Source organism: Cucumis sativus, chromosome 4, assembly GCF_000004075.3.
Source record: "Cucumis sativus cultivar 9930 chromosome 4, Cucumber_9930_V3, whole genome shotgun sequence".
In the NCBI taxonomy this organism is placed as follows: domain Eukaryota; kingdom Viridiplantae; phylum Streptophyta; class Magnoliopsida; order Cucurbitales; family Cucurbitaceae; genus Cucumis; species Cucumis sativus.
The window spans coordinates 5069421-5085515 of NC_026658.2; the positions used below are offsets into that span (position 1 = coordinate 5069421).

At 33.9% G+C, this 16095-nt stretch overlaps 2 protein-coding genes across 2 annotated transcripts; one reads left to right on the forward strand and one right to left on the reverse strand.

Annotated features, from left to right (window-relative positions):
• Nucleotides 1–1956: 1956 nt before the first annotated feature.
• LOC101213130 (protein PAT1 homolog 2) lies at nucleotides 1957–11713 on the forward strand. The gene is made up of 5 exons (XM_004147694.3): nucleotides 1957–2492; nucleotides 3441–3586; nucleotides 5549–5605; nucleotides 6573–6648; nucleotides 9189–11713. Exons 1-5 carry the CDS (start codon nucleotides 2441–2443, stop codon nucleotides 11282–11284), a joined length of 2427 nt encoding a protein of 808 aa, XP_004147742.1. The 5' UTR covers nucleotides 1957–2440; the 3' UTR covers nucleotides 11285–11713.
• Nucleotides 11714–11725: 12 nt separating this feature from the next.
• LOC101221168 (protein TIFY 5A) lies at nucleotides 11726–13174 on the reverse strand. Its single transcript, XM_004147727.3, has 3 exons — nucleotides 12963–13174; nucleotides 12763–12862; nucleotides 11726–12504 (listed from the first exon to the last, which is right to left on the reverse strand). The coding sequence occupies exons 1-3, from the start codon at nucleotides 13046–13048 to the stop codon at nucleotides 12301–12303; spliced, it is 390 nt and encodes a 129-aa protein (XP_004147775.1). The 5' UTR covers nucleotides 13049–13174; the 3' UTR covers nucleotides 11726–12300.
• Between the last annotated feature and the right edge of the window lie 2921 nt (nucleotides 13175–16095).

Consider the following 16095-nt stretch of genomic DNA (forward strand, 5'->3'; position numbering starts at 1 on the left):
CTTCATATTAGATATAGATAGTGGAGAATTGTATGTTTTTGTTAGGAGCAATCCCATCATCAATCATTTCTCAATTTGTATATAAAATGAAATCTATATAATATAACTCATAAGGTAGTTTATATATTAAAAGGATGTAACTTTACTCTTTCAAACCATATTCCTTATTTTAAATAACTAGTTATGTAATCATAAATATTAAACATTTAAAAGTTTGGATAGACACGTATATTTTGAATTACCGACTTGTTTGTTCATTGCCAATCAAAGTTCACATACACCTAAAATCTCTCTAAACTAATAAACTCACTATACAACGTAATTAATTAATATCATATCTAACATACACAAGTTTGTGATTTTTTCTTCAAAAGTCAAATACGTCAACAAATGACTAAAACCGTGCTAAAAGTTGAAGTACGTATTAAGAACAAAATAAAAAAGTTTATAGCTTCTCAACTTGCCTTGAGTATGTAAGTCGTTATCCTAATAAATATTGAACCTCCCTTCCCAATTACTATAACACACAATCATCCGAATAAAAGCTATACGTCAAATGTGTTTCTACGACATTTACTATTTTATAACAACACACATATTGTAATAACCAAGGTACATAACGTTCTTGAATAGACACGTTTCATACAAATAGAAGTTTAAAAGACTCGTTCGACTAAACCGAACCTGTAATGTTTAGAAAATCATTAAAAATGGATTGAGTTGAATATTGAGTGGATTTGTGAAGTAAGAAATAGAATAGAAAAATTGAGAGTATAAATAAAAAAAGAGAGAAAAGAAAAGGACAGTCCCAACTTCTCCCCAGCGATCTATACGTCTTATACTGACTATGCTTTCTTTATTTATTAGTTTATTCCCTTATATAATGTTTAATTTAATGTGTGTGTGTGTGTTTTGCTTTTACTAAAAGAAAATGGATCGCTCCTAATCCAAAAGAATATCCGGGGTAGCGTAGCACTCACTCAAACACATTACATCACACCACTCATATACTGCCACGCCTCCCACTCTTTCTCTCTCATCCTTCCCTCCGGATTTGTCTCACTAAACACGTGCCTTTCCCCACCCTTCATTTTTCTTAAATCTCTTTTCAATTCTATATTCTTAAACTCTCTTTCATTTACACAAATTATTACCTACACCAACAACAACTTATATAATTACATGCATTTTTAATAAATACTACCCTTCATCTTTTCAACTAGGTGAATGTAAAATATTATTATAAATGTCCTACAACTATTCGTATCCTACAAAGTCTCAATCAAATTCAAATTTAAAGAAAAAAAAAGTGCATTTATAATTAGTAGACGGTGAATTTTAAAAAGTAAAAATAAGTAACAATTTTGTAAGTTTAGAAATTTAAGAATCATATAGGCATGAATACAATAGAGGTAGAATTTTGTTAAATAAAATACTATGAATTTTGAATGATTAGATGAAAATAATTATTTTTTTGAAATGAAAATTGACATCAAATGAATCAAAACATTTTAAAAAATATAACAAATATTTTCATATATTATTGATGATGAACACTAGTAGATTTTTATTAGTGTAATGTTATTAATAGAAATCGATTGAAATCTATATTTTGTAGGTTTGGTAAACATATTCAAATTTTCTTTTTAGTAACTAATTTAGATATAATGACTAATTTAGAAAAAAATTAACTTTTAAAGATGAGTATAAGATCTTATTTAAAGCTTGAGAATTGAAATTAAATAGGCGAATGTATAAAGAATTAAAAGAATACAAAAATCAAATTTAATTTAATGTTGATGAACACGATATTCATAACACAGATGTAACTTTCACTCTCAATCAATTGTAAAAAAAAGAGAGAGAGAGAGAGAGATAAAAAATGATATATATTTTTTAAAAAATAAAAATGAAGGAAAAAAAAGTCTTCGTCTTCTTTCTCTCTCATCCCCGACCTTTCATCCCTGTAATTACCTAAAGCCCAACCTCCAAAATGTTCCTATTGCATCCCTCTCTTTCTCATTCTCTCTCTCTCTCTCTCTTCGAGAGAGATGGGTTTTCTTCTTCTTCTTCTTCTTCTTCTTCATATGGTTCCTCACAGTTCTAGCCTGAATCTGTAACCCCTTTTCAAATTCTTTTGAATGCTGTCGTTTTTCTGCTTGTAAATCTCCCTTTTCACTTTCACATAACCCTAGAATACACCCCCCTCCACCGCTTTTGTTGCTGCCTGCTGCTCTCTCTTTTCCTAATTTGCTTCCTCACCGGACGAGAACCACGACGACGACCACACCTTTGTTTTTTGTTGTTTGGTTGTACTTTCTCTCCGCTTCTTCCTCTACTTCTGCTTTTTCCTCTTCATCTCTATCTGTGTGTGTGTGTGTGTGTGTTTCTCCTTGTTCTTTTTTATGGTTCCTCCCTCTACCTGATTCCTTCTTATGCCATGGAACAATCTGATGTCAACGATTTGAGGGACTCTGCGGAGAATTCCTCTGGTGAGCTCATTCTTTCTTCTTATGAGATTTGATATGATTTTTTTTTTTGCTGTTATTTTCATTTCTGTGCGTGGTTATTTGGAATTGTTTTGCCACCTTTGCGATCGTGTTCTTCTGGAGCTTGTTTCGATGTGCTTACTAGTCGGTGGGTTTTGTTTCTTGTGTAATATAGAGGGCTGTAGCGTTGTAGGTGGGAAGTTTGGGACCTTGTGTTGGACGATTTTAATTTTTTTGGTTGATTACTTGTAGTTTAATTTTGTCTTGCTTTCACATCTATCTACCTTTGTTGAGGTTTTTCTTCGCGTTTAAGCTATTTTTTAAAATTGTTCTGCAACTGTGTTTGCATTCGAGTGTTTTATGGCGTTGAATGGTATGTGTTGCTGCCATTAAGTTGGTCATTTCTGTGGTGGTGTGATCCGTTTGATCTGACCTTTGGCTAAGGGGAGGTTAAATCTTGCTATGAAAGAATGCTCCCAGAGACGTACTTACCTACACCATTTAATGATTTGCTGTCCATTGTTTTTGCAGTTAAGTTTTGCATTCATGTTTTGTTCTGATTTGTTGGAATTGAAAGACATGCTCCACAAACCCTGTGTTTGTGTGATGACTTGAACGGTAGTATTGATATTAGCTCTTAATATCTTTGGAATAGTGTACTTTAGCCTTTACCTTCTCATAGCTGTTATCTAGTTTGCTTTTTATTTTTTTTCTTCCGTTGAATCAAGTTACTCAGCTGCTGGGTTTTGGTCCTCTTGTTTTTATGTCCCATTCTTGTTGAGGTCTCTGTTTTCTATTTAATCTAAGTATCTCACTAGGTTGTTTTGAGATATGCAACGAGGTGGAAACTTGTAATTGGGGTCAATTAGATGGTCTTCAGCTGATGACTTCTTTTTTCCTCTTCTTTATTTTGAGAATGATTAATTAATAATCTTCTTTTTATTCATGCAGCCAATTCGCTCTTTGATGCTTCACGATATGAGTTTTTTGGTCAAAATGTCGTGGGAGAAGTGGAGCTGGGTGGTTTAGAAGAAGATGAAGATGCCCCTTTATTTGGATCTACAGATGAAGAGTATCGTTTGTTTGTTCGGGAAGAGGTAGGTTTCAGTTCACTGCTATGTATGTTACTTGCATTATAAAAGAGAGTATGTCAAATTTTCATTTTCGTGGTCTGGGAATTAAGTTTTAACTCTTAATTTTCATATCCTTGGAGTTGTGCTTATATGTGTTTGCTTTGAAAAATTTTTGGGTGTGGTTTTCCGTTAGCGGGTCACACTTACACAGCTTTCAGTGATACGATTAAGGAGTTCTTTCTCCATCAGTCGCTTTGAAGAAGAGGGATTTAATTTTTTCTTCAATTTTTTTATTGGAAGGTTGGGGTTTGTCCTTTGATGCGGGAGAGAGAAATAACTAAATGTCAGAATCTTTTGTGGGGTTGAGATGGAACCTTTTGATATTTGGGCAGTTTTAATGTTTCTCACTGGGTGTCTGTGGCAAATTCTTTCTTTATTTGTCAGGTCATATTTTGGTAGATTGGAGACTCTTCTTCTAGGGTGCTCTCTTTTGTGGGCTAGGTTATCCCTTTGTTTTCTTTCAATCGTCTTAGTAGACATTGGTCTTTTTATAAAAAAATTCAACCTTTTAAAGGGTTGAGAGGCCTTTCAGTGAGGTGGGATCTTGTATGAGATTCTACATGTCCAGTTGGGTAGTTGAAGATCCCACATTGTATAAATCAAGGGATCTTACACTCCTTATAAGATAGATGAGTTACTTTTTTCATTGCCAATTGGTTTTGAGATGAATGAAACCCCATGCTGTCATCAAATAAGTTGTCCGATCCCATAAAGCCCAAACGGGTATTTTGTCCAATAAAAAGAAGCTGGGATCCGATCAAGAATGGTAAACCCAAAAGAGACACCATCTTGAGGGGGTCACGTTGAGGTTCCCTCAATGGAAAAATCAAGGGACCTCACATTCTTTATAAGATAGATGAGCTAATCCTTCTTTTATCAATTGGTTTTGAGATGAAACCCCATACTATCAAATAGGGCATACGTGACCAAGCTTTTTAGTAATTACCACTATGTTTTATTTTCCAAGATTGAGGGCCATGCTTGTAGGTTGCCTCCTTCTGTGAACTTTTCTGTTTTAGGCCTGCCACCTGTGTGTTGTTTTATTTTTTTCTCAAGGAAAATTCGATTGTTAAAAAAATAAATAATAGCCTGTCTATCAAATAGGGATTTTGGGTAGGGAGAAATGGATGGTTTTCGAACATATCGTTATGGGTATCCATTGTGAGTGATGATTTCTTTGTTTTCATTGTCCTTGTTTCATTTTACTGCTACTGGATGAAGATGTGGTTGCTTTTGGGGTCATTCATTTGGATGGTTTTCGTTCTTTTCATGCTTTCCTGGAGCTAAAGTAGAAGATATTTTTTAGTTGGATATGCGTGTGCTAAAACTTAGAGCAGAATAAGATTGCTTCTATTTGGACCTGTGAAAATTACTGGTTAGATATTTATTCCATACACGGCCTATGTTTTTACCGTGCAGTTTCTCTTCTCTAGTTCGATTGGTTGTTCTTCATCGCAGACATAATTCTTTCCTTTCCAGGGATTTTAGAGTTTTTACCTTTATTTATCAATGTTTGCACCACTTTGCCATGGATAATATTTTTCTTTAGGAATTTAAAGAGGTCATGCTTGATGTTGCTTTCTGAGCAACTGGGGACTGGGGTAACTATTATTTTCTTTCATCTTCTTCTCTCAACTGTGCCTCATATGATAACATGATCAAGTTTATGTTTTTATATTCATTTACTAAAACTATATTTGTTCCCTGAGAATATTTTTTTTGAAGTCCTCATTTTTTATGCTAATTATACATTTATGTAATCACTATTTAATGTCAACCATTTTTACTGTTTGTTGCTGCTGCTGTTATTATTTTTTTGGTTATAAATATGCAAAATAAAATAATATTTATTTAAATGCCTCATTGGAAGATTTGGGAGTCAAATTTAATTTACCTCTTTTTTCCCCCCTACTTTTTCTTTTTCAGAGTGCAGGGTTGGGATCTTTATCGGAAATGGATGATTTGGCAAGTACTTTTGCAAAGGTATGCCTTCATTGGCAATTATGCAAATAAAAATGGACAAACCTCTCTTGAAATATTTTATTGGTGTGATCTACTGATAACACCATTTTACTGAATGTTCTTCACCGTTGTGGTCTCCATGCGAAATCTCTCCTTAGGTTTTCTCTACCCCTTTTTCCACTGATCTAGTGATAACACCTGTTTGGTTAAATTAAGTAACAAAGTTCTTTAAATAGAGAAAAAATCCAGATGATATGCAGCAGCTCTCTTTTCCAAAAGTAATGATGCAACAGACATGATTTCAGTTGCAACTTTGATTGTTACTTTGCTAAAAGATTGTTACCACATACCGTCATGATATCAGTTTCCTCTTCTTCTCTCCTCTTCTTTCTTTTTCTTTTTTGAAAAAAAAGGATATCAATGTATTTGGTTACTGGATTGTAACAACTACTCTGCTGACAGAAATATACTAACCCATTGAATAATAACTACGAGCCTACATTTACATCAAATAAAAATTATTAAGAAGATAAAACTTTCATGCATATGAATATTTCTCTAGTTATGAGTAGTCCATATCTATTTCCTAACACCTATATTTGACTGAAAGACACATAGCAAGAAGTGATCTTTAAGATAATGTCAGCATAATTGCTAATTTGCACTGGGGGGTGGGGGTGTGCTTGGATTCTTTCAAAGCTGTCATAAAGAAACCATTTTTCCTTTTTGTGGTTTTGTAATTTGTATGCTCTTGCATCTTCCTTCATTTCTTATGACAGCTTTGTATACTACCAACAAAAAATGGTTTCTATTTTTGAATACTATACTGTATTTTAATATTAATTTACAAATTACAATAATCTTCCATTAATCAGTTTAGCTGTTCCAACTGTCATCGTTCTTCTTTTCTTTCTTTCATCATCTTCTTCTTGTGAATGGAAACAGTAACTTTCATTGTCGTATCACTCATTTTTCTTCTTTTGTGCAGTTGAACAAAGTTGTTACTGGACCAAGACATCCAGGAGTCATTGGAGATCGAGGATCTGGTTCTTTTTCTCGAGAAAGTGAGTTTTTTGTCAATGGAATTTCCATATATACATTAGACACATATATACATATTTACTTATTTATTTGAATAACAAGTATAAACTTGGATATTTATATAAAAAAAAGTAAAAAAAAGGAGATGGGGCATCTTCCAACTGCCAGAGTATTACAGAAAAGAAGTCTCAAATGGCATAAATTTGCAAGTTGCAACAAAGTAAAATTGTAGAATTTTTTCTGGAGAGAGCACCATAAAGAACCTGTCAATCTTTTTATGTGCTTCTCTCCATGGACTAGTCTTCCTATTCCTTTCAAATTTCAAATGTAAGTCTCCAAGAAGGTAAACATGAAAGGGAAGTATGAAAGGAACAGACATGGAGATCCTCTTATCCTCCTTTATTTTCCTTCTTGTCGTGGATGTTTTAAGTAGCCTTATCTCTAAGAGCATTGTTGATTAAATGACTTAAATCCATGTGTTCTTTGTAGTTGAGAATGAGAATGTGTTTCTTTCCTACAAAATCACTAAAGAAAGGGTTTCCAACTAGGTAAAATAGGTGCCTAGAGAGGAATTACTAACAACCTTAGAAAACGAAGCCGTAAGAGAAACATGAAACATAACTAAGGATCAAACCTCACTAGGGCCTCTTTTCACACCCACCCACCCACACACACACACACACACAGAGATCCCATAACAATTCAGACACCTTTGGTAACCAAAGAAAGCGCTTTCCCTCTAAAAGGTAGATGGAAGAGGAACTCCCCTATCAATCAATCATCAAGCGGACATCCCTCTGGCTAAAGCCATCAATATAATTCTCAATTGTCATTCTTTGAACATCCATAGACTACATCAATATGTTTATACATCCATGGACTACATTCTTTGAAGACGTGAGTTTGCAGGATGCGTGTGGAATCATTCCTTTTAGACATTTGGTTGGCAATTTAGATTTTGTTTTTGTCAGATTCACTGAGTTCAACAAATGTGTATTTGGTAAACAACTTGAATTCTGTTTTAGAAAACCGTTTTCGGATATTGTGATCCAAACCGTGAAAATTCTGAAAACAACATTTTGATGTTTACATTGTATTCAAAATTTGAATTTTAATCTTATGTATTATAATGCAGAATTATATTAAATAATCATAAAACATTTAGAAATACAATATGCAATGATATAAAATCAATTTTTTTAAATTCAAAATTTGGGTTATCTAATGTATTATAAACTGTATAATATTACAAATCAATAGTTATAAAAAAATTTGGGCTATTTTCAGAAAAATATCATAGTTTGTCTACGATGGGCTGCTATAGGCTACTATTTGTGTGTGTATCTTTATGATAGACATGGATAGTAGCCTATCTTGGTCTATCACAAATAGATTGTCATATTTTGCTATAATTGCAAATATTTTTAGAAGTTGTCATTTAAAATAATTTCCCAACTTTTTGTAATATAAATCATGATTAGAAATTAATTAATAATAGTTTATTGCTAATTAATATTTAGTGTGCAACTAGTTTTATGATTTATAAATATAGTATCTAACACATATTTTATAATTGTTTAAATTATAATCCAATTTTTGAATTTGCCATACAACTCATATTTGAAAATAGGAAATACAACTCTATTTTTTCATTGGACACCTTGCTTTTATATTTCTTACCAAACTGGCACTTAACTTCTCGCTAGCTCAGTTGTGCTATGGACTGGAAGTTCCTCCTCTATTCATTCCTTAGTGAGAAGAGTAGTTTTCCATGGCTTACTAGGGTGTGCTATATTGTGGGATTTTTGGGGTGAGTGGAATAACCAGTGAGGGCTGGAGAAGGATCGTATTGATGTTTGATCCGTCATTAGATTTCAGGTTTCCCTCCATGCTTCTATTTTGATGACATTTTGTAATTACTTTAGTCACTATTGCATAGCTGTGGCCCCTTCCTCGTTCTCGTTTTCCGTCGGTATAGTTCGCAGTCCATACATTCCTAAGGAATTTTCAACAAAACAGTAAAAAAGGGTGCCCACCAAAGGACCACTTGCTTATCTTGGGATGGTGGATGGAACAGACCTCCTCTGTCACCCGATGGCACGACTTCTTGCAAGCCTAATGCTAACACACTTAAAAGGGCCTTTAAACCTTTACGATTGATGAACCTAACTGAAAAAAGTAAGATTTTCTTGGGTCTCTGTTCTCTTAGAGGTTGGGTATCCATGATACATTGGATGCCTATAATGAAAGATTCTCTTGGTAGAACAAAAAGAATAACCTCACTTGAGCTTGAGTTGTTTTACCTTTGTCCTCGAATTCAAAGAAGCATAATTGAAAGAACTGTATTGCAAATGGGTCTTATTTTCTTTCACCATCTTGGCGTTTTATGTGCTGTAAGAAGCAGAAGTGCCAATTGGTTCTCTTTCATGATTATTTTAATAAATTATCATTGTACACCATATTTTTTTTTCCAGTTGATGTGTTGTTCATCCTTGAAGTCATAATTTCATTGGTAGTTCTAATGGTAATTCATCTGTGTTTGTGGTTGTATCATTTTCTTAAGGTTCATCTGCAACTGATTGGGCACAAGATGGAGACTTTTGTAATTGGTTAGAGCAGCATGTATTTGATCCAGAATGTGCTCAGGAGGAGAAGAAATGGTCATCCCAACCTCAATCTTCTGTTCGTCTTCCAGATCCGAAACCTTTGTATAGAACATCCTCTTACCCTCAGCAGCAACCTACACAACATCACTTTTCTAGCGAACCAATTATAGTACCAAAATCTTCTTTCACATCCTTTCCTCCTCCAGGAAGTAGGTCCCAACATGGTTCACCTCGTCACCTAAAAAGTATTCAATCTCTTGCGGATGGAAGTCAGTTACCCTTCTCTGCACCAAATATCACTTCTTTATCCAAGTCTAATTTGCAGTTAGCTGGTATGCATCATGGCTTGCATTATGGGGGCAACATGCACCAGTACACCACTCCCGGCCTTTCTTTTAGTAGCAGGCCACAAAATCAGTGGATTAACAACGCTGGTCTATTACATGGGGACCACTCAAATCTCTTTAACAGTATATTGCAACAGCAACTATCTCATCAAAATGGCCTTCTGTCCCCTCAGTTACTGTCAGCTCATCAGCAGCTGCAACAACACAGGCTGCACCATCCAGTTCAACCTTCTTTGGCGCATTTTGCAGCTCTTCAGTCTCAGCTTTATAATGCCCATTCACCATCCTCACACAGAGCAATGCTTGGATTGTCTGATGTGAGGGAGCAGAAACCCAAGTCCCAGAGAGGGAAGCATAACATGCGTTCTTCTCAGCAAGGTTCTGAAACCGGTAGTCAAAAGAGTGATAGTGGATCCATTCAGTTCAGATCTAAGCATATGACAGCTGATGAGATTGAGAGTATCCTGAAGATGCAGCATGCTGCAACCCACAGCAATGATCCATACATAGACGACTACTATCACCAGGCTCGTGTTGCCAAAAAAGCTACTGGTTCAAGATTGAAAAATGCATTTTGTCCGTCTCGATTGAGAGAACTTCCATCTCGATCTCGTAGTGGTTCAGATCAGCATTCTCATTCCACACCTGATTCATTGGGAAAAATACCCCTCGCTTCTATTCGTAGACCCCGGCCTCTGCTTGAAGTTGATCCTCCACTGTCAGGTTCATGTGATGGTGGTTCTGAACAGACAATATCTGAGAGGCCTCTGGAGCAGGAACCAATGCTTGCTGCTAGAATCACCATTGAAGATGGTCTCTGTCTTCTCCTTGATATAGATGATATTGATAGGCTTTTGCAACATAATAAACCACAAGATGGTGGAGTCCAGCTTAGACGAAGGCGGCAGATGCTGCTAGAAGGTTTGGCAGCATCGCTTCAGCTTGTTGACCCACTTGGAAAAAGTAGCCATGGTGTTGGCCCATCTCCAAAAGATGATATCGTGTTCTTGCGTTTGGTTTCTCTTCCCAAAGGTCGAAAACTTCTTTCTAAATTTCTGAAGCTGCTTTTCCCTGGTAGCGAGCTTGCACGAATTGTCTGTATGGCTATTTTTCGTCACTTAAGGTTCTTGTTTGGTGGACTTCCATCTGATCCTGGAGCAGCTGAAACAACATCTAATCTTTCCAAGACTGTTTCTACTTGTGTTAATGGTATGGACCTTCGTGCACTAAGTGCTTGTCTTGTTGCTGTTGTCTGTTCCTCAGAGCAGCCACCACTGCGCCCCCTTGGAAGTTCTGCTGGAGATGGGGCCTCTATTGTTCTGAAGTCCATTCTTGAAAGAGCTACCGAACTATTAACCGATCCTCATGCTGCTAGTAACTGTAGCATGCCTAACCGTGCACTCTGGCAGGCATCCTTTGATGAATTCTTCAGTCTTCTTACGAAGTACTGTGTGAGTAAATATGAGACTATAGTGCAGTCATTATTTTCGCAGACACCATCGAGCACCGATGTTATAGGGTCAGAGGCAGCCAGAGCCATTAGCCGTGAAATGCCTGTGGAGCTTCTTCGTGCTAGTCTTCCCCACACAAATGAACCCCAGAGGAAGCTTTTAATGGATTTCGCTCAGCGTTCCATGCCAGTTTCTGGATTCAGTGCCCATGGTGGAAGTAGTGGGCAAATGAGTTCAGAATCAGTTAGGGGTTAGAAGAAAAAACACGACCATGTGCCAGTTCAACTATGTTACTACCAAAATGTTTATTCTGTGCATTGCTTGCTTCCTTCAGGAGGTGAACGCTCTCGGGGTTCAAGGAGGCAGGACGCAATGATTGGTGAGTAGCATGGCCATATCAATCACATCACAGAAGTCTGTTTGAAGGGCTTCTATTTTATCCATTTCAGCGTTTTTTTTTTACTATTTCTTTGAAGGAAAAAAAAGTTCATCGAAAAATGCTTATTCTGTTTAATAATAGTCATATGCATAAATGTGTATTATCAAAATTCTTAATGGGGTTGTGACGGGAGCTTTATTTTGGTGCTCTGTCTTTAACTTGAGGCTGAAAAGTCAAGAAAATTAGGTTGTAGAGGGCAGCAGTCATTCTAAAACTTTCAGGAGTCTTCTCTTTTCCAGACTGAATTTTTTTTTCTCTTTTTTTTTTTTTTTGGAAAATGTATGTTTGTTCAAAGTTTCTCAAGGCCATTCTTTCGATGGTCTCTCACAACTGGATTAGAAGTATATGTTGTCTCTTTACTTGGCAGTAACATTCTAGCTCTCCCTGTCTTTACATCAATGGGCTGGGCTTTAGGAAGTGTTTCTCACTCAACTTATAGTTGGGCTGTTGCTTTTACTCTCAATTCAAATGTAAATGCACCTTTTGGCCCAACTTCTAATCCCTTTCCCTGAATGTGTTGAATTCTTTTACAATGCTTCTTTCTTGTTGTCAAATACTATAACGCTAGAGATGCAATTTCTCGTTCCAGAGATTAATTTCTTTATTGCTAAACATCCTGACCCCACCCGGGAAAGGGATCACATGCTCGTGATAGATATATCTTTTGTCCCTTAACTTGGGGTTGTGTAAAATACAGGAACAAACAAATTCTTTTCTTGTAGGAACTTTTTCTTGTCTTATTTCGTTCAACAATACAAAAATGTTTGTAGAATCATAGTGCAATTGAGAACTGTTTGATTCATCGTTTGAATTGGATCAATGGTTTTGTTCATTACAGTTTGTGATATGGAGACATTGTTCGAATTCTTCTCATCTTTCTCCTTTGTAAGAATTTCTGCAGAGATTTCTTAATGGAGAAACCTGCATTCCCATTCCCATTCCCACTCTTTAACATTTGCATATTCAACCATTCTGGGTTCCTACATCTCACATTTCCACTTCTCTCTTGGCTTCCAACCCATATTATGGCTCTTGCCTGCAAACGTTGTAAAATATAATGTTAAATTCATTAAATCTCTCCAAACGTTGAAGTATTAGTATATTCTTCATATCTACAATCATCATTGCATATTAAATGTCCTAGAATTTTGAATACATTATGAAGATTAGGTTAAAAACCGTTTCATTATCAAATTCAAACGAACAGTATCCAATCAAACTTTTCTTCGTGGATTCTATTCTCATCTCATCTTTTCGGTTGCATAGGGGAAAAAAGGTTAATTTGAATACCAACCTGAAGTTCAGTGAAGTCACAGATGGAAAGTGCTCCATTATAGAAAACCATGATCTGTTGCTGCTGCTGATGATGGCTCAAAGTAAATGGCAAAGTCATCCTACATTCATAAACACCAAAATCCAAATTCCACTTTCCATGAATGTTTAAACAAACAAGAAAATCAAAAAGAGGAAGAAGAAGAAGAAATTATCTCTCACATGGGAATTGCAGAGAATTGGAAGGTTGATTCTGAAGCAGAAGAAGATGGCCAAAGACCAAGCTCCAAACTGAACTCCCTTCCCATTTGCCAATCTCTAAATACAATTCCTTTAGCTTTAGCTTTTGTTTTGTGAATGAACCTCAATCACACCTTTTTATATATAACATATAAGAAATGTTTTAGACAAAAAAGAAAAAAGAAAAGAAAAAAAGCTGCCTAATTTGGGCCTAATGCAAAATTCACAAAGTGTTGGTTAATAAATAAGAGAATAAGAAACTTTATAAACTGTCAAAAATATCTACACGTTTAAATTATATAGCAAATGGGCATGTGTTAAACGAGAATTTGGAAATAAAGAACATGCTTAAAAATTAAAAAAAGAAAAAAAAATGGTATCATATGCTCAAATTATGGGGTTTTCTTTAATTCTCATAATTTCAGCTCTTTGTTTTTTCTTTTACCAAAAATGGAAATGGCAATGGGTAATGGCATTAGGTTTGATTGGAGGCTTTGAAGAGGTTCGTGGAAATTGGTCACATGTGAATTGAAAGAGAGAGAAGGATTTTTGGTTTTTTGGTGATTTGAAAATGGGAAGTTCTTCACTTTATGAGGAGTTGGAATTTGTTGGATTTGTTTTTTTGCTTTGCTTTTTTGGTGTAAAACTCCAATTCTCTTCTTTGGGGACTATCTTTATGTCTATTTTCCACCCAAGTCACATTTTTCTTTCTTTTTAGTAATAAATACTCACTATTCTTACAAAAATATCTCCTTTCTTCTTCTTCTACATCTCAAAATTTAACACCCAAAACAACCAAAATTACAAATTTGATCATATATTTGAAAGAATGTTACAACTTAACCCTAACGGTTTGATAAAAACACTCATACATAGACCTTATATTGAAGATCATATACGGAAATTTTATTAGACTCTGCCGACTATCAATCAAATTTTACTTTTAAAAATGAATATAAAATGTTAGTGCAAGGGCATGATTTGCATCAAACATGTGTACTTTGTGCTAAACTAAATTGGTTTTTGTTAATTGAGTTACTGTGGAGCATGTTATATATTATTATTGTTGATGACCAAATTTAGATAGGTAAAGTGGTTTGACCTTGAATTTGGAGTAATAGTAAATTGGTATTTTGTGGAAGAAGATTGACAAATTAACAAGAATTATAGGATACGTGTGGTGCAATCATACACGTACTTCCATGTTTAAGTCAGAAAGTTTAAATGTCTATTTTAGTATAGAGTTAATAGCAAATAAACAACATACATTTTTTATTTTCTTACCTTTTTATTTATTTATTTATAGAGCTTGGTGACTTCTCTTTAAGATTTTAACTTGAGTCTGCAAATATTATATTTTCATATAAAATAACGTTATTGTATGAATAAGGCATAACTATATGGACATGATTTGGGTCGAGGCCGAATCGAAAGCCAATTTAACCATTTCCTTGAGGTTGAATAGAATGCACAATATGTGGGACTCCACCCTAACATTGGAGTAGACCAATATAATCACATAAAACTATATACACTTATAATTAAGAACACTATCTATGATTCTATATCATCCTAATTCAAATTAAATACCATCATATCATTGTAACAATATTTTCTATACTCAATCACTAATTATGATTTTAAATGCTAGTTCTTCCTATAGCATCTAGCCATTAATATAAATTGACAAAATGCATTTCATCTTAAGTTTTCATGACATAGCTTCATGAAAAAGCTAACAAAGATAATTGTTTGGTTCAAAACATTATTTAAAAGAAAAAAGAATAAAAAAGCCAATAAAATTTTAAACGGTTTGTTTTTCCAATTGGCGTAAAACTAAATTATTATAAATGACAAAACAGTTGAAAATATTTACAAATTATAGCAAAATTTAAGATTCTATCGCTGATAGATAACACTACTTCTAAACTTCTATGTATAAGCTGTCATTTCTATCAATATCATCGATAAACACAGATAAAAGTCAATAAATGATCGATAGGGTTTGGAATTTTGCTATATTTAAAAATGGTTCTAAAATCATTATAATATTTTTAATAAATTAAAATGATTTTTCAAAAGGGTACTTTTCAAAAAGAAAAAGGTTGGATTTGTGGAGTGATGAAGAAGAGATGAGATATATATGTGTGTGAGAATTGAATTGAGCATGTGGGTATGTAGGACTTCTCACATGGCACGTGCGAGTTATTCTTTATTGGAAAAAAACACTCCTACCCACTCATGTGCCACCACGTCGAATATTCATAATTTCGAAAAGATAACTAATATCTATACTATATTTGATTTGCGAGTTATTCTATACTAAGTTCATGACGTTTTATTTAATTTTTGTGCTTTGTCCAACCTTAATCAAATAACACAAATTTGTAATACTTTTTAATAGATACTTTTTACATCCTATTTTTAAAAAATAAATAAATATATATATATATACATATATTTATATTTATGATAGATTGAGTGAAATTAGTGAGATGTATATTATTCTCTTGTGATTTTATCACAATATAGGAAATCTTTAATATCTAAAGTGAAATACCTATTTAAACATTATTTCATAATTTAGTGGACTTTAATTAAGAGAACATTTATTTTAAAAAAACTATGAAAACGTTCAAATTTAACCGTAAAATCAAGTGAGTCGCTCACAAATTTAACAAAAATAAAATAAATACAAATACAAATATTGATTTTTAGTCTGTTTGAATGGATGTGAAAAAGAAATATTTTTCTAAAACTCATTTATATTTAAACACGTTTTGACAAATTTCTTATAAATAAACTCTAAAACCTATTTTAACATTTCTCTTTTTTTTTTTTTCTAAAAGAATTTATTATATAATATTTTTATAGGAAAAGAATGGACGTGATCAAATTTATTAAAGAGTTAATAAATAAGCAATACAAATTTCATCTTTATAATTTTAAAAAAAGTTTGAATCTGTCAGTTTACTTTTCAAAGTCTAATTTAGAAATCAATTCGTTTTATTAAAAAAACAAAAATCTTTGGACGAAAAGATTATACATTTTTCCCTCCAAAATATTGCAATCAAATAATCAACGATGTAGAATGATGCATTAAACTATGGTGTAG

What these genes read in the sequence shown, in the direction of transcription:
- LOC101221168 (XM_004147727.3), bottom strand. Translation starts at nt 13,048, where the DNA reads ATGGGAAGGGAGTTCAGTTTGGAGCTTGGTCTTTGGCCATCTTCTTCT. An exon ending in CAATTCTCTGCAATTCCCAT is followed by an intron (nt 12,863 to 12,962) that starts GTGAGAGATAAT and finishes TTATGAATGTAG; the next exon opens with GATGACTTTGCCATTTACTT. An exon ending in GTGACTTCACTGAACTTCAG is followed by an intron (nt 12,505 to 12,762) that starts GTTGGTATTCAA and finishes CAACGTTTGCAG; the next exon opens with GCAAGAGCCATAATATGGGT.
- LOC101213130 (XM_004147694.3), top strand. Translation starts at nt 2,441, where the DNA reads ATGGAACAATCTGATGTCAACGATTTGAGGGACTCTGCGGAGAATTCC. An exon ending in GTTTGTTTGTTCGGGAAGAG is followed by an intron (nt 3,587 to 5,548) that starts GTAGGTTTCAGT and finishes TTTCTTTTTCAG; the next exon opens with AGTGCAGGGTTGGGATCTTT. An exon ending in TGGCAAGTACTTTTGCAAAG is followed by an intron (nt 5,606 to 6,572) that starts GTATGCCTTCAT and finishes TCTTTTGTGCAG; the next exon opens with TTGAACAAAGTTGTTACTGG.